Source organism: Phyllobates terribilis, unplaced genomic scaffold (assembly GCF_046119375.1).
Source record: "Phyllobates terribilis strain yellow unplaced genomic scaffold, ASM4611937v1 Scaffold_3__8_contigs__length_932513732, whole genome shotgun sequence".
In the NCBI taxonomy this organism is placed as follows: Eukaryota; Metazoa; Chordata; class Amphibia; order Anura; family Dendrobatidae; genus Phyllobates; species Phyllobates terribilis.
Genome location: NW_027362763.1, coordinates 378,842,473 through 378,868,263, shown reverse-complemented (window position 1 = coordinate 378,868,263; position 25,791 = coordinate 378,842,473). Strand labels below are relative to the sequence as shown.

The following is a 25,791-nucleotide window of genomic DNA, read 5'->3' as shown; positions in this document are numbered from 1 at the left end:
GGCCGGTTTCACACGTCCATATATTTCTGGTACTGGAAAAACCGGTACCGGAGATATCCGCGTGTGTCTATGTGTCCATGTGTGTCACACTTGTGGCAACTGTGTACTGCCCGTGTGCCACATCAGAATCACACGCACCGGCGCTTGGGAATTAGTGTACAGTTAGCGCTGTTGACAAGTAAACAGTAAAAGAAATGCCAAGCATGCCAAAATATTTGGCGAGCACCCGAGCGTGCTCCCCAAAAGGGTTAATGAGACATACTTGCTTATCACTACATCCAACCATAGGAGTATTAAAATAAAGCTGGAGCTATACACAGTCTATATATAGTTTATGGGTTGCGTATTTGTTCCATGCCATATTTCCCATACTATTCACTCCACTTGCTCTACCTTGACTTTATCATTTATTTTCACGATATATGGTGTTTAGTGTTTTACATAATGATCATCCATAGGCATACTGTGTTGGCGTGCAACGAATATGCAAAGTATAGTATATATACAGTACAGACCAAAAGTTTGGACACACCTTCTCATTTAAAGATTTTTCTGTATTTTCATGACTTTGAAAATTGTACATTCACACTGAAGGCATCAAAACTATGAATTAACACATGTGGAATTATATACTTAACAAAAAAGTGTGAAACAACTGAAAATATGTCTTATATTCTAGGTTCTTCAAAGTAGCCACCTTTTGCTTTGATGACTGCTTTGCACACTCTTGGCATTCTCTTGATGAGCTTCAAGAGGTAGTCACTGGAAATGGTTTTCACTTCACAGGTGTGCCCTGTCAGGTTTAATAAGTGGGATTTCTTGCCTTATAAATGGGGTTGGGACCATCAGTTGTGTTGTGCAGAAGTCAGGTGGATACACAGCTGATAGTCCTACTGAATAGACTGTTAGCTGCTTTTTTATTGCCATAATACAAATTCTAAGTAAAGAAAACGAGTGGCCATCATTACTTTAAGAAATGAAGGTCAGTCAGTCCGAAAAATTGGGCACACTTTGAATGTGTCCCCAAGTGCACTTGCAAAAACCATCAAGCGCTACAAAGAAACTGGCTCACATGAGGACCGCCCCAGGAAAGGAAGACCAAGAGTCACCTCTGCTTCTGAGGATAAGTTTATCCGAGTCACCAGTCTCAGAAATCGTAGGTTAACAGCAGCTCAGATTAGAGACCAGGTCAATGCCACACAGAGTTCTAGCAGCAGACACATCTCTTCAACAACTGTTAAGAGGAGACTTTGTGCAGCAGGCCTTCATGGTAAAATAGCTGCTAGGAAACCACTGCTAAGGACAGGCAACAATCAGAAGAGACTTGTTTGGGCTAAAGAACACAAGGAATGGACATTAGACCAGTGGAAATCTGTGCGTTGGTCTGATGAGTCCAAATTTGAGATCTTTGGTTCCAACTACCGTGTCTTTGTGCGACGCAGAAAAGGTGAACGGATGGACTCTACATGCCTGGTTTCTACCGTGAAGCATGGAGGAGGAGGTGTGATGGTGTGGGGGTGGTTTGGTGGTGACACTGTTGGGGATTTATTCAAAATTGAAGGCATACTGAACCAGCATAGCTACCACAGCATCTTGCAGCGGCATGCTATTCCATCCGGTTTGCGTCTAGTTGGACCATCATTTATTTTTCAACAGGACAATGACCCCAAAACACCTCCAGGATGTGTAAGGGCTCTTTCACCAAGAAGGAGAGTGATGGGGTGCTACGCCAGATGACCTGGCCTCCATAGTCACCAGAACTGAACCCAATCAAGATGGTTTGGGGTGAGCTGGAACGCAGAGTGAAGGCAAAAGAGCCCACAAGTGCGAAGCATCTCTGGGAACTCCTTCAAGATTGTTGGAAGACCATTTCCAGTGACTACCTCTTGAAGCTCATCAAGAGAATGCCAAGAGTGTGCAAAGCAGTCATCAAAGCAAAAGGTGGCTACTTTGAAGAAGCTAGAATATAAGACATATTTTCAGTTGTTTCACACTTTTTTGTTAAGTATATAATTACACATGTGTTAATTCATAGTTTTGATGCCTTCAGTGTTAATGTACAATTTTCATAGTCATGAAAATACAGAAAAATCTTTAAATGAGAAGGTATGTCCAAACTTTTGGTCTGCACTGTATATATAAAGACTATGTAGGGTAGTTTCTTACTTTTTTCCAGCAGTACTCGCTTTTAGACTACGTCCCCACTATCAGTATTTGGGCAGTATTTCTCCTCAGTATTTGTAAGCCAAAACCAGGAGTGGGTCAGAAATGCAGAATTGGTGCATTTGTTTCTATTACTGTATACTTTAACTCTGATTGTTTTACTCCTGGTTTTGGCTTACAAATACTGAGAGAAAATACTGACCAAATACTAATAGTGCGGACATAGCCTTAGCCTGACTTATGCTGAGTCTCAATATTAACATGTTGTTTTGATTTTATAAATTAATAAAGTGAAGTCTCCCGCAAAATGGGATTCAAATGTATGCGGCGATGGGACTATTGACTGCAACCCCCAGCAAAAATTATGGAATCACCAGGCTCGGAGGATGTTCATTCAGTTGTTTAATGTTGTTGAAAAAAAGCAGATCACAGACATGGAACAAAACTAAAGTCATTTCAGATGGCAACTTTATGGCTTTAAGAAACACTAAAAGAAATCAAGATAAAAAATGTGGTACTCCGTAAGGGTAATTTTTTTCAGACCAAGCAGAGGGAAAAAATTGTGGAATCACTCAATTCTGAGGAAAAAATTATGGAATCATGAAAAACAAACACACAAAAGAACACTCCAATACATCACTAGTATTTATTTGCATCACCTCTGGCTTTAATAACAGCTTGCAGTCTCTGAGGCATGGACTTAGTGAGTGACAAACAGTACTCTTCATCAATCTGGCTCCAACTTTCTCTGATTGCTGTTGCCAGATCAGCTTTGCAGGTTGGAGCCTTGTCATGGACTATTTTCTTCAACTTCCACCAAAGACTTTCAATTGGATTGAGATCCTGACTATTTGCAGGCCATGACATTGACCTTATGTGTCTTCTTTCAAGGAATGTTTTCACAGTTTTTGCTCAATGGCAGGATGCATTATCATCTTGAAAAATGATGTCATCATCCCCAAACATCCTTTCAATTGATGGGATAAGAAAACTGTTCAAAATATCAATGTAAACTTGGGCATTTATTGAAGATGTAATGAAAGCCATCTCCCCAGTGCATTTACTTGACATGCAGCCCCATATCATCAATGACTGTGGAAATTTGCATGTTCTCTTCATGCAGTCATCTTTATAAATCTCATTGGAATGGCACCAAACAAAAGTTCCAGCATCATCACCTTGCCCAATGCAGATTCGCGATTCATCACTGAATATGACTTTCATCCAGTCATCCACAGTCCACGATTGCTTTTCCTTAGCCATTGTAACCTTGTTTTTTTCTGTTTAGGTGTTCATGATGGCTTTTGTTTAGCTTTTCTGTATGTAAATTTCATTTCCTTTAGGCGGTTTCTTACAGTTCGGTCACAGATATTGACTCCAGTTTCCTCCCTTTCATCCCATGTTTTGTTGTGCATTTCCTGTTTTGGAGACATATTGCTTTACGTTTCCGGTCTTGACACTTTGATGTCTTCCTTGGTCTACCAGTAAGTTTGCCTTTAACAGCCTTCCCATGTTGTTTGTATTTGGTCCAGATTTTAGACTCAGCTGACTGTGAACAACCAACATCTTTTGCAACATTCCGTGATGATTTACCTTCTTTTAAGAGTTTGATAATCCTCTCCTTTGTTTCAATTGACATCTCTCATGTTGGAGCCATGATTCATGTCAGTCCACTTGGGGCAACAGCTCTCCAAGGTGTGATCACTCCTTTTTAGATGCAGACTAACAAGTGGATCTAATTTGATGCAGGTGTTAGTTTTGGAAATGAAAATTTACAGGGTGATTCCATAATTTTTTCCTCAGAATTGAGTGATATCATAATTTTTTCCCTCTGCTTGGTCTGAAAAAAAATACCCTTACTGAGTACCACATTTTTTTTCTTGATTTCTTTTAGTGTTTCTTAAAGCCATAAAGTTGCCATTTGAAATGACTTTAGTATTGTGCCATGTCTGTGATCTGCTTTTTTTCAACAACATTAAACAACTGAATGAACATCCTCCGAGCCTGGTGATTCCATAATTTTTGCCAGGGGTTGCATAATGATGCTGACTGAGTCAACATGTGCTGTGACGTGCATCATTTTTGGGATTATACGTATACTGAAGGAGAACGCCCAGACGCTGTCTACTACATCTGAGTTACTGCCTCCAGTAGGTGTATACACTTGAAAATGATGCACGTCAGAGCAGATTTTGACTCTGTCGGTACCATTATAATCAATGGTCCCGTCAGCGTATATATGCCCGAATATAGTTTTGTAGGGGTTCAGACACAAGCCCCGATGGAACCAACGAATGTGGTCAAAAACCCAATGTGGGAGGAGCCCTAACTCATAGCCAGACAACATTTGAGAGAAAGCAGTTACTGTTCCTTGATGTGTTACACGTCATAAATAACACAGAGCCATCATCACATATGTGATGTATCCATGTACTGTCCGTGAGTTCAAAATAGGAGGAAAAGGAGCTGCAGGTATGTTGACTCCTTCCCTTTTGCATGAACATGCACCTGATGCAACCTCATAGGGCAATCACTTATTCGTCTGGCAATAGTTTGAGGCTTTGTTCGCACGTAAGATAAATGCCTTGTTTTTTCTGCTGTGCTTGCTTGCACAGAAAATCTGCTGCATTTAACAGTCCCAGCAAAGTGGATGGAATTTCATGAAAGCTCATGCCCACTATGCATCTAAAAAAGCTGTTGAACTTTTCATTTTTTGGTGCATTTTTTTTTATAGGCTTCTATGTGGAGCCTGAAAAAAGCACATGCATGTTTAAAAGGCATGTAAAAACACATGTACAAATGTTGTTGCATTCTTTCAGAGGAGCTGTCAGCCTTCCTGACACAAATGCTTTAGCACATACCTATATTTACCATAAAAATGCAATTTAGGAGGATTGGAAACCGTGCAATTGAGGTATGCCCTTTCACACAATGAACCGTCTCAGCAGATTCAGATGACATAACTGTCAGTCTATGTATTCCTTGAATAAATATCAGAGTAACAAAGAGTTATAAGAAAAGCTGCATATTCTTATGAAATGACAGTACCAACTAAGACCATGTGCACACATTGAGTTTTTGGTGAGTTTTTTACCTCAGTATTTCTATTTCAAAACCATGAGTGGGTGAAAAATACAGAAGTGGTGACGTGTTTTTATTATACTTTTCCTCTGACTGTTCTGCTCCTGATTTTGGCTTACAAATACTGAGATAAAAAACTCACCAAATATTCAGCCTGTGCACGTGGCCTAAAGTGTTTAGTAAAATGGACATAACAGTAAGGCCACGTACACACGTTGAGTATTTGGTGAGTTTTTTTACCTCAGTATTTGTAAGCCAAAATCAGGAGTGGAACAATCAGAGGAAAAGTATAATAAAAACACGTCACCACTTCAGAGGTAATAAACTCACCAAATACTCAATGTGTGCACGTGGTCTAGCGATGGCAGATTATCTTTCACATAAAACAAGTAACAAAAGGATAACAAAATGCTACTTACCCCTTTTGGAATTGCAATTCTTTCCAAGTAACTTTTTTATAGTGCAGTAAATATTTTCCGTGCAAGTGCAAGCCTTGAAATCTGGGTATCTTTGAGTGAAGTAAAAGATAGTCAGATTGCAATTCATGAGATTTTTTAGTTGACAGCTGACACCTAAAACAAAGAAGTTTTCAATTACTGCATTAAGATAAGTAAAGTAAAAAAAAACACACATATTGTGAAAAGAAGTTCATTTAGCACAGAAAAGATACACAGATTATGTCAAAATCATTCATGAAGTTGCTAGAGGAGATTTATAAAATTAAAAGCAAAACTACATTTGTTGTCCATAGCAAGCAATGAAATTCCAGTTTTTAATAGTGCTCTTGAAAATGAGAGAATTGCTGTGAACTGTTTCTGTGGGCAACAAAGACAATTTTTCTAATTGCACCAGTATTAATAAATATCTTCCATTTTCGATGGCCACTAAAACATTGATACCAGTGGTTCAGTCACATCATAATTAATAAGGTATCATTTTGAAAATATTGTATAAAACAATGGAAGATAAATGAACGTATGAGAAATGCTGACTTTAATAACTTAATATAAACTATCTTTGAGAGGTGACAGAATAGAAGAAGACGAATCTTTGTTTTTCTAATAGTGGTCCTAGAGGTGGAATCTTGGTTTATTAAACAACTATAGCCCATTCTGCAATAAAGGTAGGTAAACCCCTTTAACCCCTTGTTACTATATGACCTTTATATTAGTCTTGAGGGCTTTTTAAAAAGTACTTCATGGCGAATGTACACGTCATGCTGATCGGTATTTACTGACAGTAAACCCAAGTAATGGGTTGAGGGAACTGAACTGACATACAATCATTCTCATACTGAAACTACAGGGATCAGTGATCTCTGCAGATGAACACCTTAGATGTTGCTGTCAATATCGATGTGGTTTGACAAAGAGAGTGGGTTCCTTCTGTCAGCCCGGGATGCTGATGCATTTTCATGGCAAAAATTGATTAAATGTTTGCTACCTTAGTCCTCTTATTAGATCCATTCAGAGGCAGCAATATAGAACCATTATGAACGCATTAGGCTAACAAATTTCATAGACTCCAAGCCAGGCCAGCTGAGTGGAGCAAATATACTTTAATAAAAATGTCCCTACCGTTCCCTCTCTAATCTATCTAACTGCTTTTTTTCATTAACTTCCTGTTTGATGATGCTTTGTTTGAGAATCCTAACTGCATGCTGGATACTCAAATTAGATGTCGTCACGGGACAGAGGCTGTGGTCACTGCGGCCGCATCTGTCCCCACCCTGAAACGAAGCATCATCAGTGACATCCAATTAAGGGACTGGGCTACTGCCTTCTTTACTGACTATGTGGCAGTTGGCAATTCCAACATACAGTACAGACCAAAAGTTTGGACACATCTTCTCATTTAAAGATTTTTCTGTATTTTCATGACTTTGAAAATTGTACATTCACACTGAAGGCATCAAAACTATGAATTAACACATGTGGAATTATATACTTAACAAAAAAGTGTGAAACAAGTGAAAATATGTCTTATATTCTAGGTTCTTCAAAGTAGCCACCTTTTGCTTTGATGACTGCTTTGCACACTCTTGGCATTCTCTTGATGAGCTTCAAGAGGTAGTCACCGGAAATGGTTTTCACTTCACAGGTGTGCCCTGTCAGGTTTAATAAGTGGGATTTCTTGCCTTATAAATGGGGTTGGGACCATCAGTTGTGTTGTGCAGAAGTCAGATGCACGGCTGATAGTCCTACTGAAAAGACTGTTAGAATTTGTATTATGGCAAGAAAAAAGCAGCTAAGTAAAGAAAAAGGAGTGGCCATCATTATTTTAAGAAATGAAGGTCAGTCAGTCCGAAAAGTTGGGCAAGCTTTGAAAGTGTCCCCAAGTGCAGTTGCAAAAACCATCAAGCGCAACAAAGAAACTGGCTCACATGAGGACCGCCCCAGGAAAGGAAGACCAAGAGTCTTCTGAGGATAAGTTTATCTGAGTCACCAGCCTCAGAAATCACAGGTTAACAGCAGCTCAGATTAGAGACCAGGTCAATGCCACACAGAGTTCTTGCAGCAGACACATCTCTACAACAACTGTTAAGAGAGAGACTTTGTGCAGCAGGCCTTCATGGTAAAATAGCTGCTAGGAAACCACTGCTAATGACAGGCAACAAGCAGAAGAAACAAGTTTGGGCTAAAGAACACAATGAATGGACATTAGACCAGTGGAAATCTGTGCTTTGGTCTGATGAGTCCAAATTTGAGATCGTTGGATCCAACCACCGTGTCTTTATGCGACGCAGAAAAGGTGAACGGATGGACTCTACATGCCTGGTTCCCACCGTGAAGCATGGAGGAGGAGGTGTGATGGTGTGGGGGTGCTTTGCTGGTGACACTGTTGGGGATTTATTCAAAATTGAAGGCATACTGAACCAGCATGGCTACCACAGCATCTTGCAGAGGCATGCTATTCCATCCGGTTTGCATTTAGTTGAACCATCATTTATTTTTCAACAGGACAATGACCCCAAACACACCTCCAGGCTGTGTAAGGGCTATTTGACCAAGAAGGAGAATGATGGGGTGCTACGCCAGATGACCTGGCCTCCACAGTCACCAGACCTGAACCCAATCGAGAAGGTTTGGGGTGAGCTGGACCGCAGAGTGAAGGCAAAAGGACCAACAAGTGCTAAGCATCTCTGAGAACTCCTTCAAGATTGTTGGAAGACCAGTGACTACCTCTTGAAGCTCATCAAGAGAATGCCAAGAGTGTGCAAAGCAGTCATCAAAGCAAAAGGTGGCTACTTTGAAGAACCTAGAATATAAGACATATTTTCACTTGTTTCACCCTTTTTTGTTAAGTATATTATTCCACATGGGTTAATTCATAGTTTTGATGCCTTCAGTGTGAATGTACAATTTTCATAGTCATCAAAATACAGAAAAATCTTTAAATGAGAAGGTGTGTCCAAACTTTTGGTCTGTACTGTATATTCAGAAGAATTTTGTCACTGTGTAATATTCTTTTTAATGCATAGTGACTGTGTGCTCCCTTGCCGCTTCTAATAAGAAGTCACAAATAGTGTTGAGCCACCCCCGTAGTGTTCGAGTTCGGTTCGGTTCGTCGAACACCCGTGTGTTCGCCGAACTGTTCGTCGAACTGTTCGTCGAACACCTTCGAACACCGTTAAAACCAATGGCAGGCAAACAAAAACACATAGAAACACATAGAAAACACCTTCAAAGGTGTCCAAAAGCTGACAAACTGCTCAGAAGACACAACTAACACATGGAAAAGTGACAAGTACATATAGTCATGCGAAAAGAAAAGAGGTGGAGGAGTAAAAGGAGGGGAGACACAGATATAGGCATGTCATGCCCTTCTAAAATCCAAAAAGTGAGAAGCCGAGACGGCCAGTCCGCTCCTGCCCGTGCCACCTCCGTGTCGCCGGGTTTGTGCCAGAGCCGCGGTGAACCCTGACGGCCAGCCCCCCTCTCCCAATACTGGTGCCTGTCCGCTGGTGGGTCGAGAGAGCCCCCCTGTGGTGGAGGCAGCTCTAAGCTTTTTAATTTAAATTGTCCCTCTAATTTGAATGAATACACTTTAAATCCATTTACAAGGATCTATTGGAGGGCAAGTCTCATGCCAGCAGCCGCGTAATTCCAGCTCCAGTAGCGTCCACTAAAGCTGCTGCAGTTAAAAAGCTTTTATAAGGATCGAGCTCGGCTGTCCACCGCAAGGCATCCTAGTGCCAGTCCCAGCCCCTATGCCTTGGGGTGCCTCCTGATGCTCTTCACTGAGTATCCCGTGGTCCCGAAGCATTTCCTTTGAAAAAATTAAGTGTCCAAACTACAGGTGGTGTAGCTTGCTTAACAGCCGGGATAATCCGCTGACTAGCAGACACTGCTACTAGGCACAAAGTATTTCCTGGGCTAGATGCAGTTAAAAATTTGTAAGTAGATACTCTCGTTGGATGCTGAGAAAGCATTCCATAGAGTCTCCTGGCACGCCATATATGATTCTCTTAAAAAGCTTGGGGTAGGGGTCTAGGGGACCCTTTTATAGCCAAAATCACGGCCCTGTATCACAATACGTCACCTAGGCTGAAGATAAATGGAACTGTAGCACCGAGGGCTCGGTTGCTACAGACGTATTGCACCTCACCCAGAGGTGTGATATCTCACTCTCAGATAAGGATGGAGTGTGGATCAGGACCCGACACCTGCATGCATTACACCACATTGCCGTGGGGCAGGGCGACCAATATGCCCCTGAGATGAGCACGACAGTCCCTGTCCCTGGCTGGAGTGGGGGGAGGGAACACTGAGGAAGGGGAACCCTGCAGTGCAGGAGCAGGGAGGAAGCAGTTCCTGGGTGCATTGAGAAGGGAGTATAAAAGGTGGGCACCATCTTAGTTCAGTGCAGAGAAGTCTGAGCAGAAGTGGCAGGGAGCAGGGGCTCTGCATGAGCTCTGCTCTGGAGGCGGGCCTAGTAACAGAGGCCCAGGCCTGCAAGAGGGAGAAGGAAGGAAGAGGAGCGGAGAAGGCTCCAGGAACGAGGAATGAAGGGATCCCAGGGGTGCGGACGGGCGAGTCGCCACCGCACGCCCGAATCCACCTGCGTGGAGGGGTCAGGCCAAAGGGGGAGACCGGTCCCCGAGCTAGTGGAGGCAGGAAACGACCCTCAGCTAGAAACCAGAGGCTCTGACATTTTATGTGGCGCAACCCCTTGCTCCACCCGCTAGGAAGGCACCACATAGGGTCAGGGAAACTGGCGCCAAGTTTACCAAGAGGAGGCCCGAGGCAGCCGGACAGAAGTGTTGGTAAGAAAGGCCAGACAAAGGACACACAAAGGGGGTCCTGTGAAGCGCTCCAAAGTTATCTGGGAGTTGTCTGAGCCCCTCACCTGGTGAGCACAGTACGACGTGGGCAGCCGTTACCTGCAGACGTGGTCTGGATAATAAGAACTGTGAGTAAAGGCCCTGAACTGCATCACTGACTCCGTGTCGTTACTGCTGCTGCCCTGCACCATCACCCCCATCCTCCGCATACACTGCCCTGAGGCTATACTCCTCCCGTGGGGAGTTATGCTACGCTCTGCTGCACCCACAACACCAGCCTTAGCGGTCTGCCCTGTAGGGCGGTTCACTCTGACCGCAATCCACGGGTGGCGTAGTCGGACATTTAAACATCAAAACCACATAAATAGTTCCGCCACTGGTTTGACCGCCCTGAGCCACGGAACTGGATCGCCGCCACGAAGACTACAACCACCAGCATCCACCAAAAAGGGTCCGGCTCCGGGTGTCCCAAGGCCCAGGGGGTGCGTCAGAACATTTTCATCACCTTTCACAATCACCAATGGGACAAGGCAGGGATGTCCTCTGTCCCCTCTCTTATACATCCTAGTGACGGAGCATCTGCTCTCATCAATTCGCCATAACCCCAATATTAGGTGGATTGAGGTAGGAGGCACCGAGTACAAGTGCTCTCTATTTGCTGATGATGTCCTTATATATATCACTCAATCACATATATCCATCCCTGCTGTTATGGCTGAAATAGATCACTTTGTTACATGGTAAAATTTTAAAATCAATGCAGCGAAGTCTGAGGCCCTCGATGTCTCCCTCCCTAAATCCATATAGGATTCCATCCAGTCCAACTTTCCCTTTGCCTGGCCCTCACAGGGTATCAAATACTTAGGAATTCCTATTCATAGAGACCTCTCCCATCTATGTTATCTTAATTTTGGGCCCTTTATTGAACAATTCCATACAGACCACGGTTGGCAAGTTAGAACTGTAAGATTCACTACGTGAACCACTGGTGTTTTGTGGAAAAGCACATGTACACCGCGTTCCAAATTATTATGCAAAAAGTGTTTAGGAGTGATAAGGGAAGAATTTGTTTGTTTGTCAGTTAAACTCATTGATGGTGATGTGTGTCAGGGCTCTTTATATCACTGTAAGCAATTGCAGACACCTGTGCTAATTAGTTTGGCAGGTGTGTCCAATGAAAGGCAAGACTACTTAAGAAGGCTCTCTCACATTATTAAGCAGCCTACATTTTCTGCCAAAATGGGAAAGAAAAAGGATGTGTCGGCTGCTGAGAAGCAACAAATTGTGGAGTGTTTAGGTCAAGGCATGACTACAATCAACATTGTGCGATGATCAGGATGAAGTGTCTTGGCAATCAAGAAGTATGTAGCTGATTCACAGTACACACGTGTGCGTGCTGATAAGGGCAAATTGAGGACTCTTTCCTACAGGCAATTACGTCAGGTTGAAAGAGCAGCGGCAAAAAAGCCTTGTCATAGCAGCAGACAAGTTTTTGAAGCTGCTTGTGCCTCCAACGTCCCCCGAACAACAAGATGCAGGGTCCTTCAGAGGTTTGCAGCTGTGCATACGCCATCCTGTCGACCTCCTCTATCCACTTCACACAAGCAGAAACGGCTCCAGTGGGCCAAACATTACATGAAGACTGATTTCAAAACTGTTTTGTTCACGGATGAGTGCCGTGCAGCGCTCGATGGTCCAGATGAATGGAGTGGAGGATGGCTGGTTGATGGACACCCCACGCAAACACGGCTACAGCGCCAACAAGGAGGAGGTGGAGTAATGTTTTGGGCTGGAATCATGGGGAGAGAGATTGTCGGCCCCTTTAGGATCCCTGAAGGCGCTAAAGATGAACTCCATAATGTATGTGGATTTTCTCAAACAGCACTTCCTGCCATGGTTCAAGAAGAAGAACCGTGTATTTCACAGCAAGATCATTTTTCTGCATGATAATGCACCATCTCATGCTGCACATAAAACATCTGCATCTCTGGCTGATATGGGCATAAAAGGGGACAAACTTATGGTGTGACCCCCATGCTCCCCTGACCTCTACCCCATTCAGAACCTTTGGAGCATCATTAAAAGGAGTGTCTATGATGGCGGGAGGCAGTTCACATCTAAGCAACAGCTCTGGGAGGGTATTCTGTCCTCATGCAAAACAATTGAAGCAGAAACCATCCAAAACCTGACAAATTCAATGGACGAGAGAGTTCAGAAGCTCCTTTCGAACAAGGGGTCCTATGTGAAAATGTAACATCACCTAGAATAAAGTTTTGAGTTGAAAACTGTTTGATTTCAGTTTCTAACAACCTGCTAATGCTTATAATTTCAAAAATGACCATTTTTTTGGTCTTTATTAAAATGAAAAGGTTGATCGAAAAGTTTGGGGGATCTAAGAGTGTGGCAACCCAGTAGTCATGATTACTTCGAATTCTGACAATATGAGGGTCATGCTGCAGGTTGTGCAGCAAGAAGGCACTTATGTGTCTTGCGCATCTCGGAGCCCCAAAATTATTTTCCGGGCTAGATGCAGCTAAAAATTATTTTTAATTTTAAATCTGGTGAAGCTTATTATAGATGGCCTAATAGGATCAGTGCTGCACACTGCTACAAAGCCCAAATTATTTTCCAGTCAAGATACAGATAAACATGATTAGTAATTTGAAAGCTTAAAACGGTTGGTAGGGTGATTTTAACCAATCATCAAGCTTTTACTCTCCCCAGGATGACACAGGGGTAGAAAAGTCGTTTCGGATCCATGATTTGTTCATCTTTATGAACGTGAGTCTGTCTACATTATCAGTGGAGAGCCGCGTGCGCTTATCTGTCAGCACACCACCAGCAGCGCTGAACACACGTTCAGACAGAATGCTGGCTGCGGGGCATGACAAGATCTCCAAGGCGTAAGTGGCTAGCTCCGGCCATTTATCCAGATTGGAAGCCCAAAAAGAGCAAGGGTCCAGTGACACAGTCGTGGCTTCAATGTTTACTTGGAGATACTCCTGTACCATCGTCTCTAGGCGTTGACTATGTGTCAGACTTCTTGTCTCCTGTGGCCTTGCAAAGGATGGGCTAAAAAAGTGGTGAAATGATTCCGCAAAATTGATGTTACCAGCAGATACTGTGGTTCTGTTACGGTTTGAGTGCTGAACACTTGACGGTCCCACGGTTGGCAAGTTGGAACTGTGAGATTCACTACGTGCACCACTGGTATTTTGTGGAAAAGCACATGTAAGATTCTGCAACAGTCTCTGCTGATACTCCTGCATGCGTGCATCCCTTTCTATGGCAGGAATAATTTCTGCAAATTTACTTTTGTACCGGGGATCTAACAGTGTGGCAACCCAGTAGTCAGGATTATTTCTAATTCTCACAATTCAAGGGTCATGTTGCAGGTAGTGCAGCAAGAAGGCACTCATGTGTGTTGCGCATCCAGGAGCACCAAGTCCCTCTTGTGTTGGTGGCGAGGTAACAATCATGCTTCCTTCCTCTGTCCTCTCCCCCCAACCTCACACAACAGAAATGTGATCAAGGTCTCCCTCATCTGATGAGTCTTCCATCAGTTCGTCCTCCACTTCTTCCTGGGCTCCTGCACCTTCCTCACTAGTTTGGCTGCTACCATGCGCCCTGGTAAAATCATCTCCCCCACCCTCACATGCCTGCCGCCTTGGTGCTGCCGACCGTCTGGACCTTGCAGATGTTAGCCCTTCCGCATACAACTCCTCCTCCTCTACTTCCTCCACCTCCTCTTGTGCCACCACCTGACTCCGAATTCTGTTTAACATGTGCTCCAGCATGTAAATCACCGGAATAGTCATGCTGATAATGGCATCGTCAGCACTAAACATCTTCGTCGCCATTTCAAAACTGTGCAGAAGGGTGCATAGGTCCCTGATCTGAGACCACTCCTCCAGCGTGATTTGCCCCACCTCTGAATCTCGTTGGCCCAGGCTATACGTCAGAACGTATTGCACCAGGGCTTGTCGGTGCTGCCACAGTCGCTGCAACATGTGCAGAGTTGAATTCCACCGGGTAGGCACATCGCATTTTAGCCGGTGAAGTGGCAGGCCCAACGACTTCTGTAGAGATGTAAGTCGCTGAGCTGCGGGATGCGAACGGCGGAAGTGAGCACACAGCGACCGTGCCCTCTGCAGAAGGCCATCTAGTCTGGGATAGTGGGCTAAAAATTGCTGGACAACCAGGTTCAACACGTGAGCCATACAAGGCACGTGTGTGACATTGCCCCGGCGAAGGGCCGCACCCAGGTTTGCAGCATTGTCGCACACGGCCTTCCCTGGTTTCAGGTCCAGTGGAGACAACCATTCATGAAATTGGTTCTCCAGAGCTGACCACAACTCCTCAGCTGTGTGACTCACATTTCCCAGACATTTCAATGTAAAAACCGCCTGATGACGTTGAGCCCTACTGCCAGCATAGTAAGGAGGTGTGCAGGATCCCTTCTGCGCAGTTAGAAAGCTTGTGGCATGACCAGACAGGCTTTGGGTGCAGGTGGAAGACCGAGAGGAGGTTGAGGAGGCAGAAGCAGTGGAGGAACTTTGACATAAAGAGGATTGACGCACAACTCGTGGGGACGGCAAGACTTGGACAGCAGCCCCTTGTCCTGCTGTCACCATAGTTACCCAGTGCCCAGTCAGCGACATGTAACGCCCCTGTCCATGCCTACTCGTCCAAGTGTCTGTGGTGAAATGCACCCTGTCACACACAGAGTTTCTCAAAGAAGCGGTGATGTTGTGTGCGACATGCTGGTGGAGCGCAGGCACACCTTTCTTTGAGAAGTAGTGCCGACTGGGCATCTGGTACTGGGGCACTGCGACGGACATAAGGTCTCGAAAATCCTCTGTGTCCACCAGGCGGAAAGGCAGCATTTCTGTAGCCAAGAGCTTGCAGATGGTGAAATTCAACCTCTTAGCTTTCTCATGGCTAGGAGGAAATGGTCTTTTACTTGTCCACATCTGAGGGACCGAGGGCTGGCTATTGTGCTTAGACGGGGTTGATAAGGGTGTCCCCGGCAAACTGCCGGTCTGTGAGGAAGATGCAGGCGGACATGTTAGGTTGCCTTGATCCAAAGGTGGTGCTATCAATGTCGGACAGCGCTCAAGACCAGCTGGTGTTACCACCTCCAAAGAAAATGATGACCTGCCAATCACGCTGGCTGTTGCGGGTAAAGAGGTGGCAGGTCTGCGCCCCAAAACAGGTGTGACTGCTGTCCCCCCAGTCACAGAGGATGAAGAGGCCGCGGATGCACAAGATATGGCAGACGGTGGTTGGCCCGGCCGGCTAGGCCGCATTGTAGCACACTGAGCTTCCCACTGCAACTTATGCTTCATGTCCATGTGCCGGTTCATGCATGAAGTACTCAAACTATGTATTTTTTGGCCTCTACTTAGCTTTTGCTGACAAATGTTACAGATAACACGAGTTGGGTCATCTTTATCGATCTGAAAAAATGCCCAGGCTATGCAAGGCTTAGCACCCATGCGACCTGAAGAGCCACCACGACTTGTGGTGAGAGGCAGAGTTGTGTTTGAGGATGCAGTTGTTGACGTGCTTCCAGTACTACGTCTCTGTCCAGGAAGGCGCAACCTGACCTCGTCGTCACTAGCATCTTCCTCCACCTCCTCTGCTGACCTCATCTCTTGGCTGACTGTGGGTTGACAGTAAGTGGGATCTCCGACCTCATCATCATCACCCTGTGCGTTGTCACACCCGTCGTCCTCAGAGCCAACCTGTTCCTGCCCTGACAAAAAACTAAAGTTGTCGCTCCAATCAGGTATTTGAGTCTTATCATCGTCTTCCTCATTGTCTCCACCAACAGGAGTTACAGTTTGGGAATGAGGGTCTACATTATGGTCAGAACCTTCTGCGTCTGGTCCTGGATCCGACTCATAAAGATTCTGGGCATCAGTGCAGATCATTTCCTCGTCTGGATTCACAGAAGCGCTGGAGTCGACCTCTGATTCCCAGGCTATAGTATGAGTAAACAGCTCTGCAGACTCAACCATCTGTTCTACCTCATACTCAGACGGGCAGCTGGAGATTTGGGAGCTGTGAGGAAGCAAGTGCGATTTGGGTGACACCTTTGAGGACTGGAGTATTTGTGATGTTGAAGTTGATGTGGAGGAGAGCCCACTTAAAGGAGCACTTGATATCCATTGAAGCACCTGCTGTTTTTGTGCCTCATCTGGAATTTGTAGCGATTGGCGTGGCCGTAAGAAAGGGATCTTATCACATTGTCCGCTAAAAGAAGTAGACATTTTAGTTTGGCTGGAAGATGGTCTTTCTTCTGCACCTACCCCACGGACACAACCTTTTTTCCCCTTCCCAACACGCCTATTCCCCTTTCCACCAGCAGCAGGCCTTTTTCCACTCATTTTGGTGGTTAACTAATTCACAACTCTGGAGTTGTTTGCACAAAAAAACAATGGATGGTAACCGAGCAGAGCTGAGTGGCCAAACTGTGGTATTAGGCCAAAACTATTGGCTGGGTTAGATGCAGAAAAAAATTATTTTTAATTTGCAACCTGATGGAGGTCAGTATAGATGGACTAATAGACCAAGTCCCACACACCGCTAGAAGCCCAAATATTTTTTCAGAGCTAGATGCAGAAAATTTTTTTATTCAATTTGCAACCTGATGGAGGTCAGTATAGATGGACTAATAGACCAAGTCCCACACACTGCTAGAAGCCCAAATATTTTTTCAGAGCTAGATGCAGAAAAAAATTATTTTTAATTTGCAACCTGATGGAGGTCAGTATAGATGGACTAATAGACCAAGTCCCACACACCGCTAGAAGCCCAAATATTTTTTCAGAGCTAGATGCAGAAAAAAATTATATTCAATTTGCAACCTGCTGGAGGTCAGTATAGAAGGACTAATAGAACAAGTCCCACACACTGCTAGAAGCCCAAATATTTTTTCAGAGCTAAATGAAGAAAAAAATTATTTTTAATTTGCAACCTGATGGAGGTCAGTATAGATGGACTAATAGACCAAGTCCCACACACTGCTAGAAGCCCAAATATTTTTTCAGAGCTAGATGCAGAAAAAAATTATTTTTAATTTGCAACCTGATGGAGGTCAGTATAGATGGACTAATAGAACAAGTCCCACACGCTGCTAGAAGCCCAAATATTTTTTCAGAGATAAATGAAGAAAAAAATTATTTTTAATTTGCAACCTGATGGAGGTCAGTATAGATGGACTAATAGACCAAGTCCCACACACTGCTAGAAGCCCAAATATTTTTTCAGAGCTAGATGCAGAAAAAAATTATTTTTAATTTGCAACCTGATGGAGGTCAGTATAGATGGACTAATAGACCAAGTCCCACACACCGCTAGAAGCCCAAATATTTTTTCAGAGCTAGATGCAGAAATTTTTTTTATTCAATTTGCAACCTGATGGAGGTCAGTATAGATGGACTAATAGACCAAGTCCCACACACTGCTAGAAGCCCAAATATTTTTTCAGAGCTAGATGCAGAAAAAAATTATTTTTAATTTGCAACCTGATGGAGGTCAGTATAGATGGACTAATAGACCAAGTCCCACACACTGCTAGAAGCCCAAATATTTTTTCAGAGCTAGATGCAGAAAAAAATTATTTTTAATTTGCAACCTGATGGAGGTCAGTATAGATGGACTAATAGAACAAGTCCCACACGCTGCTAGAAGCCCAAATATTTTTTCAGAGATAAATGAAGAAAAAAATTATTTTTAATTTGCAACCTGATGGAGGTCAGTATAGATGGACTAATAGACCAAGTCCCACACACTGCTAGAAGCCCAAATATTTTTTCAGAGCTAGATGCAGAAAAAAATTATTTTTAATTTGCAACCTGATGGAGGTCAGTATAGATGGACTAATAGACCAAGTCCCACACACCACTAGAAGCCCAAATATTTTTTCAGAGCTAGATGCAGAAAAAAATTATATTCAATTTGCAACCTGCTGGAGGTCAGTATAGAAGGACTAATAGAACAAGTCCCACACACTGCTAAAAGCCCAAATATTTTTTCAGAGCTAAATGAAGAAAAAAATTATTTTTAATTTGCAACCTGATGGAGGTCAGTATAGATGGACTAATAGACCAAGTCCCACACACTGCTAGAAGCCCAAATATTTTTTCAGAGCTAGATGCAGAAAAAAATTATATTCAGTTTGCAACCTGATGGAGGTCAGTATAGATGGACTAATAGAATGATGCTATGCCCAAAAGATTTTACTTCACTAGGTGCAGTAAAAAAATTGGTATTCTATACACAGGTGGTATATCTTGCAACACAGATAGGCTACTCCACTGACTAACACACTCTGCAATAGGCCAAAAAGGATTAGCTTTGCTAGATTCAGCCAAATGCTGTGAAAAAAACTTGCACAGCACTGGCACAGACCTGCCTGGCAAAAACTGATAGGAACTGATGTAACCTAGTCCTGAAAAGGACTCCAATTACAATTAGTCTTTACTCCCACAATCTATCTATTTAAGAGCACAGACCTGCTTGATAAAAGTCGTAGGAAATGCTGTAACCTAGTCCTTAAAAGGACTGCAATCACAACTATTCCCTACTCCCAAGCTATCTGTATATTTGTGTGAAAATTGGCTTGAAATTAACAAGGTATAGCGCACACAGCAACAGCGGTGCCGTCTAACACGCAGCTGCAGCAGTGAGAAAATGGTGGCGACGGGGAAAATGGCTTGGTCTTATAGGGCAAGGACATGTGACATACACTGCCAATCACACATGCCCTTGCTTGTGTGAAAAAAAGCACTTCGCTCCGTGTGTGCGCTGCTGATAGGCTGACAGATTGCACCTCCCCACTGCAAATGCGGGAAAGAGAAAAAAAAATGGAGATCTTCATTGTTCCTGCAGAGATCCATCCCCTGCCCCTCCCCCCGCCCCGCTGTACACTCAAACTGCGTATTAACATTAATTTTCATCATTACTGAGAAAAAATCCAGTTATGATTTTGGTGCACGAACAGTTATCGAACATAACCTCGAACAGCCGAATTTTTCTCAAATTGTTCGTGTTCGCCGACCGGCTCGAACACCGCCCAAAACAGCTCGAATTTGAGATTGGCGAACAGTTCGAGTAGAACAACGCTCATCTCTAGTCACAAACCAGCAAGAGAGTGCACTGTCAGGCTATGTGCCCATGATGCAGAAAAGTTCCGGATTTTTCCTGAGCGTTTCAACATCTCCATGGCAGAAAAAATGCATGCGGATTTTACATGCATTTTTCCTGCCAGGGACAAGCGTAAGCAAAGCGTTTTTCACATGCGATTTCACATGTGGGTTGTCAAGCGCTTTTCCAAGCGATTTTAGCATCACTTGGAAAAGTGCTTGACAACTTGGTCACACTATATAAATCCATGCAACCGGCATGGATTTATATAGTGTGACCAAGTTATAGTAAAAGAATGGCAAAAAATAAAAAATAAACATTATACTCACCTTCCGATGGCCCCCGGTCTCCTCCCGTGTGTCCGTTGTGTTGGGCGGCTCGCTGTGGTCTAAAAGGACCTTTCATGACATCATTTAGTCATGAGCCAGGACGCATCGCTAAGGAGACCGGGGGCCATCGGAAGGTGAGTATAATGTTTATTTTTTATTTTAAAATCTTTTTTTTTACAGGTACTATGGTACCCTGGTCTGGAGGAAAGTCTCCTCTTCTCCAGACCCGGGTACCATCCGCACATTGAATTGCTTAATATCCACATGTGCACATGTAGTCATGCGGATATTAAGCGATTCAATGCAAGTCAATGGCGGCAAAAACGCCGCGCTTATGCAAAATGATTGGTAGTGCTGCAGATTTTTCCACAATGATAATCTGCAGTGGAAATTCCCACATTGGGGAACATTGCAGAACTTCTACCAAGCGTTTCTGCGGCGGAAATGCTTAAAAACGTATAGTGGGCACACAGCCTCAGTGCGTCTTGTAAGGAGAGAACCCCGTGAGCAGGAAAAGCAGGGATCAAGCTATGTCCCTGAAACTGATCTCACAATCAGGAGCATTGCAAACCTGGAAAGGAGTTTAGAGCTCACTGAACACTAATTTGGAAATGAATATAGATTGTCAAGTTCAGGACAAAGAGGTCAGTAGCTGGGTAACAGTAGATGTGTCACCCTGGCCTGGATGCCACAAAATGTAATAAAGCTGTGTCTGAGAGCAAGGGGGAGGTTCTCTAGTCAGGGGAACATTAGCATGCAGTACCTCCTGTCTCAGGCCAGTAGGGGGAGCAGGCTGCCCCTATAAAAGCTGGTACTGGGGGCAGGGTTAGGGAGAACTGGATGACCTGTCTCAGTACTGAGACTTGTCCCGGAGCAGAGCAGGGACAGAAAGTTGTATTGCACCTAAGAGGAAGTGTGGCAGGAGGAGAGCCACAAGCCAGAGACAAGAGGCGAAGTGAGCCTGTCTTGGCAGATAGAGGACTTAATTTACCAAACTTTGGTGTCTGAGGCTGGGAGGATTCCACATCCCACTGCAGATAAACAGTCCGCAGGGGACTGTATGTTCCTTGGCCTAAGAAACCTGGAGGCTCTGCCACAACAGAAGGGACCAGTAAAGCCGTACCAGGCCGGGAGCAGAAAGGAACCCACGTCGCAGGCCATACAGGCGAGAGTACACGGAAAGCTCGGAAACGTGGGCTGTTACCCTATAAGGAGGAGCACAGAAAGCACGGTAGGCCTACACCCTCCCCCTGACCAGGGCCAATTTCCCCATTGCTCTCAGACATCCGGCTCCCCTCCTAGCCGGGACTGTTTATGGGTCAGTTTACCTGTTTTAGTAAAGGCCCTGGACTGCAACCTGTTGTCTGTGTGCTCCTTCACGCCTCCAGCACTACCGGTACTGGGACTCTCACCACCATCACTCCCACCATCCATTATACTGCCCTGGGGCCGCACTCTTCCCGTGGGGAGTCACACTACCCTAGCTGCACACCTCATCAGCCCCAGCGGTCTGCATGCAGCGGCGGTTCCTAATAACCGCAATCCATGGGTGGCGTAGTCGGACATAATCATCAGCGCATAACGGACTACCACTGGCCTGACCACCCTGAGCCACGGAGCTGGGTTGCCACTACTACTCCCATCGTTCCCCTACTGCCCGGATCCGAGTGCCCCATGGCCCAGGGGTCGAGTCAGCTTTGGCGTAGTCAGCAGGATTTCGTGCCTGCAACCACCGGGTACTGCGTGCCTTCAAAAGACTGTCATACCTGCCGTGGTGAAGGTTCCCGCCATCCGGAGCCGTTTCCCGCCATCTTCAGTCGGTTCCCGCCATCTTCAGCTGTTTTCCCGTCATCTGAAGTCGTTTTCCCGCCGTCGGATGCCATCTTCAGAACGCTGCGCGGGAAGAAGAGGGGCGTGGATGCCGAAAGCGCGCGAGACCTGAAGCTCTGCCCCAAGCACCAACGCTGCGCAAGGTCCTGGAAGGGTGAGAGAGCGACGCTGACGTCATCAGGACGCGACGCAAGGTCCTCATCCAGAGCAGCAGCAGCGGAGCCGCGGCCTACAGAAGAGGATCGTCAGAAGGTAGGCCACGCTTAACTAGGGGGCAGGAAGATGTCGGACACAGAGGCGCCCACTACCACCAACCCAGCTGCAGCAGCGGTGATGCCCTTTTCCCTGCCCTACATCCCTGGATCGGCCTGGATCGGCCTGGCTGCCCAAGTACTCAGGGGAGCCCCATGCCCTAACTGACTTTAAGGAAAGGCTGAACAGTTTGTTCCAAGTCTACCCCCTGACAGAGGAACAGAAGGTCAGCATACTAACAGGGGAATTTAACTGGCGCAGCCCAAAGGGAGGTATAATCATGGCCCACTGAGGAGAAAAGGACTGTGAAGGGTATTCTGGCCCGGCTGCGTGGTACCTTTGACACACGTACCTCCGCTGAGATTAAAATGAGGTTCTATGGATGTAAGCAGCGGGCACAGGACAGCATCAGAGACTATGCCCTAAATCTGCAGGAAGCCTTGAGGGCTGTTCAGCAAATTGACCTTGGCAGTGAGCAGGAAACGGATAAGCTGCTAACAGAACAATTCATAGAAGGTCTGCTGTCTAGCGCCCACAGGGCCCAACTGTGCCTCATGTTCTTTCAGAACCCCGACCTGACCTTTGCCCAATTTAAGGACAGGGCCATAAGGGTGCTCCGTGAATCTGCAACCAGTGGCGCTATAAACCCCTGGCGCCCTGCTCTCACCTACCACCAGGAGGCGGCGCCCTCCTCTATGGACCCCGTGGGGGCTGATGCACAGGCCCTGAACCAAGCCCCATCGAAAGACCTGCACCACCAAGTCCAGGAGCTGACCAGGAGCATCGTGGCGTTGACCAAGACTGTCCAGGCATTGCAAGTGGACCCGTCAAGACCCATCGAGCTGGCTTCAAGTCCGGAGGATGTACCGTGGCGTCGACAGAGGAGGATCCCGTCGTTCCGAGGGAGGCCCACAGACCGCTACGCAGAGGATGGACAGCCCATTTGCCATCGATGCAACCAGCCCGGACACATTTCCAGGTAGTGTAATTTAAACGGGTCCAACCTGGGGCAGAGGGCCAACCCCCAGGCATAAGATCACCAGGCCCTTACAATTGGCGTAATAAGTACGTTGGGGGGCGCCCGGTTTTACCCGTGGTGCTGGACGGTATCCCCATGAGCGCCTTGCTGGATACTGGGTCACAAGTAACCACTATCCCTTATGTACTTTTAAGCAGTATTGGACTGATGCTGATATCACACGGTATCCATACAGTAACTTGAGCATCATCGCCAGTAATGGCTTACCCGTGCCGCAGATGGGGTTCAAGGAGATGACCATTAAGATTGGTAAAGTTGAACTGCCGGCACAGGGAGTAATTATTGTGGACATTGATCGTCGTGAAAGTCACCCTAAAATAACTGTGGGTACTAACGTGATTGAAAATTGTCTTTCAGGGGTAATTGTAATTCTACAACAGGTGGCGGTGAATGCTAGTTCCAGCCAACAGAGAGTCCTCAACAAGGAGATAAAAGCCCTGATGAGATGGCAGCAGGTAGAACTGTCTGGTGGTGAGATCGGTAGCGTAAGACTGAGTGACCCATTCCCCATTTCCATGCCTCCCAAAACTGAAATGATGATCTGGTGTCGGACTGCAATCGGGTTGAGAGGTAGAGACTACCAAGCCATGGTAGAACCCGTGTACTCAGACAGCAGGCCCACCATTTTGACAGCCCGCGGGGTGGTTGATGTCCGTCATGGGAGGGTGCCCGTCCGCATCCTCAACATTGGGGAGAGGGAAGTACACTTACCCAGGTACGCTACACTCGCCAAACTGTTTGTTGTTGAACACAAAGCTATCAGGGCCGTGGAACCCTTGCCTCTATCTCCACAGGCTGAGGGTAATGGCTCCCAGAAACAAAAGGAGGACTGGTGCCAGAAACTCCATGTGGGTGCTGACTCCACTCCCCTGCACCAAAAACAAGGAGTCTACCGGGTGGTACAGGAGTACGAGAGAGTCTTTAGTAAGCACCCGCTAGACTTCAGCAGAGTAAAAGGGATAGAACACCATATCCCCACAGGGAGCCACCCACCAATAAAAGAGAGACACAGGCCTGTACCCCCTGCACATTATCAGAACGCCAAGGGTATGCAGTGGGAAATGAAAGAAGCTGGGGTCATTAGAGATAGCTGTAGCCCCTGGGCAGCCCCCCTGGTTCTGGTAAAAAAGAAAGACGGCACCATGAGAATGTGCGTGGACTATAGACAAATCAACCGTATCACCCACAAAGACGCAGATCCACTGCCTAGAATAGAGGAGTCTTTAGCCGCACTAAAATCAGCTAACTTCTTTTCTACTTTGGACCTTACTAGCGGGTACTGGCAGGTTCCTGTGGCAGAGGCTGACAAGGAGAAGACCACCTTCACCACCCCGATGGGACTGAGTGAGTTCAACTGTATGCCCTTCGGGCTCTGCAACGCACCAGGGACCTTCCAGAGGCTGATGGAATGCTGTCTAGGGCACCGAAACTTCGAGACGGTCCTCCTTTACCTGGACGACGTGATCGTCTATTCAAAGACCTACGAGAACCATCTAAAGCACCTGGCCGAGGTGTTCGAAGCCCTGGCAGGCTACGGCCTGAAGGTGAAACCATCGAAGTGTCACCTGCTGAAACCGAAGGTCCAGTACCTAGGGCACGTGGTAAGTGCGGAAGGAGTAGCCCCCGACCCTGACAAGGTCACGGCAATCAAGAGCTGGCCAAGCCCTTCGAACATCAAAGAGGTGAGACAGTTTCTCGGATTGGTAGGCTACTACCAAAGGTTCATCCCCGGGTTCACTAGGATGGCAGCTCCTGTGCAGGACCTCCTAATCGGACAGTCTAAGTCCAGGAGCCAAAAGCCGCCCTTCAAGTGGGATAAACCGGAAGAGGAGTCCTTCTGCCAGTTGAAGATGGCCCTCACGGGGGATGAGATCCTGGCCTACCCTGATTATGGCCAGCCTTTTATCCTTCACACAGACGCCAGTAATGTGGGACTGGGAGCCGTACTGTCCCAAAACTAACAGGGCAGAGAAAGGGTGATCGCGTATGCCAGCCGGAAGCTGAGGCCCACCGAGAGGAACCCGGAGAATTACAGCTCCTTCAAGCTAGAATTCTTGGCGGTGGTGTGGGCTGTGACAAAATGCTTCAAGCATTACCTGGCCTCCGCAAAGTTCACCGTGTGCACGGACAACAAACCGTTGACACACTTGGACAATGCAAGACTGGGTAAAGCTAGAACAGCGGTGGATGGCCCGTCTCTCCAACTATGACTTCGTGATCAAGTACCGGGCCGGCAAAACCAATGCCAACGCTGATGCCCTATCGAGAATGCCTCACTTACCTGAAGGTGACGAAGACCCAGAAGAGCTGGAGGAGGTAGAACTCCCTGCGTTTCACCGGTATGGAGCCGCTCAATACTCCCACCGCGTGAAGGAGGAGGATCTAACAACCGTGATGATCAATCCCCTACCTCATCACAGCTGGGCTGAGACCCAGGATAGTGACCCTGCCATCCGCCTGGTGAAAGATCTGCTGACCCAGGAGGACGCCCGCATGGATCCGGATGCTCCAGAGGAAGCCATACAGCTGTGGAAGGAGAAGAGCAAGCTGTTCCTCTACGAAGGCAAGCTGTGCAGAAGGATTGTCAACCACCAGACCCACGAGCTGACCTGGCAAGTCGTGGTCCCAAAGCGGGATGCAGCTATGGTCCTGGGGGCTTA

General features: G+C 46.0%; 1 protein-coding gene across 1 annotated transcript in view; it reads right to left on the bottom strand.

Annotated features, from left to right (window-relative positions):
• GFRAL (GDNF family receptor alpha like) overlaps window positions 1-25,791 on the bottom strand; it is a 199,403-nt gene that overhangs the window by 121,027 nt on the left and 52,585 nt on the right. Inside the window, exon 3 of the mRNA XM_073675429.1 lies at window positions 5,664-5,816. Coding sequence (XP_073531530.1) covers window positions 5,664-5,816 — 153 coding nt within the window. The remainder of the gene's footprint in view (window positions 1-5,663; window positions 5,817-25,791) is intronic.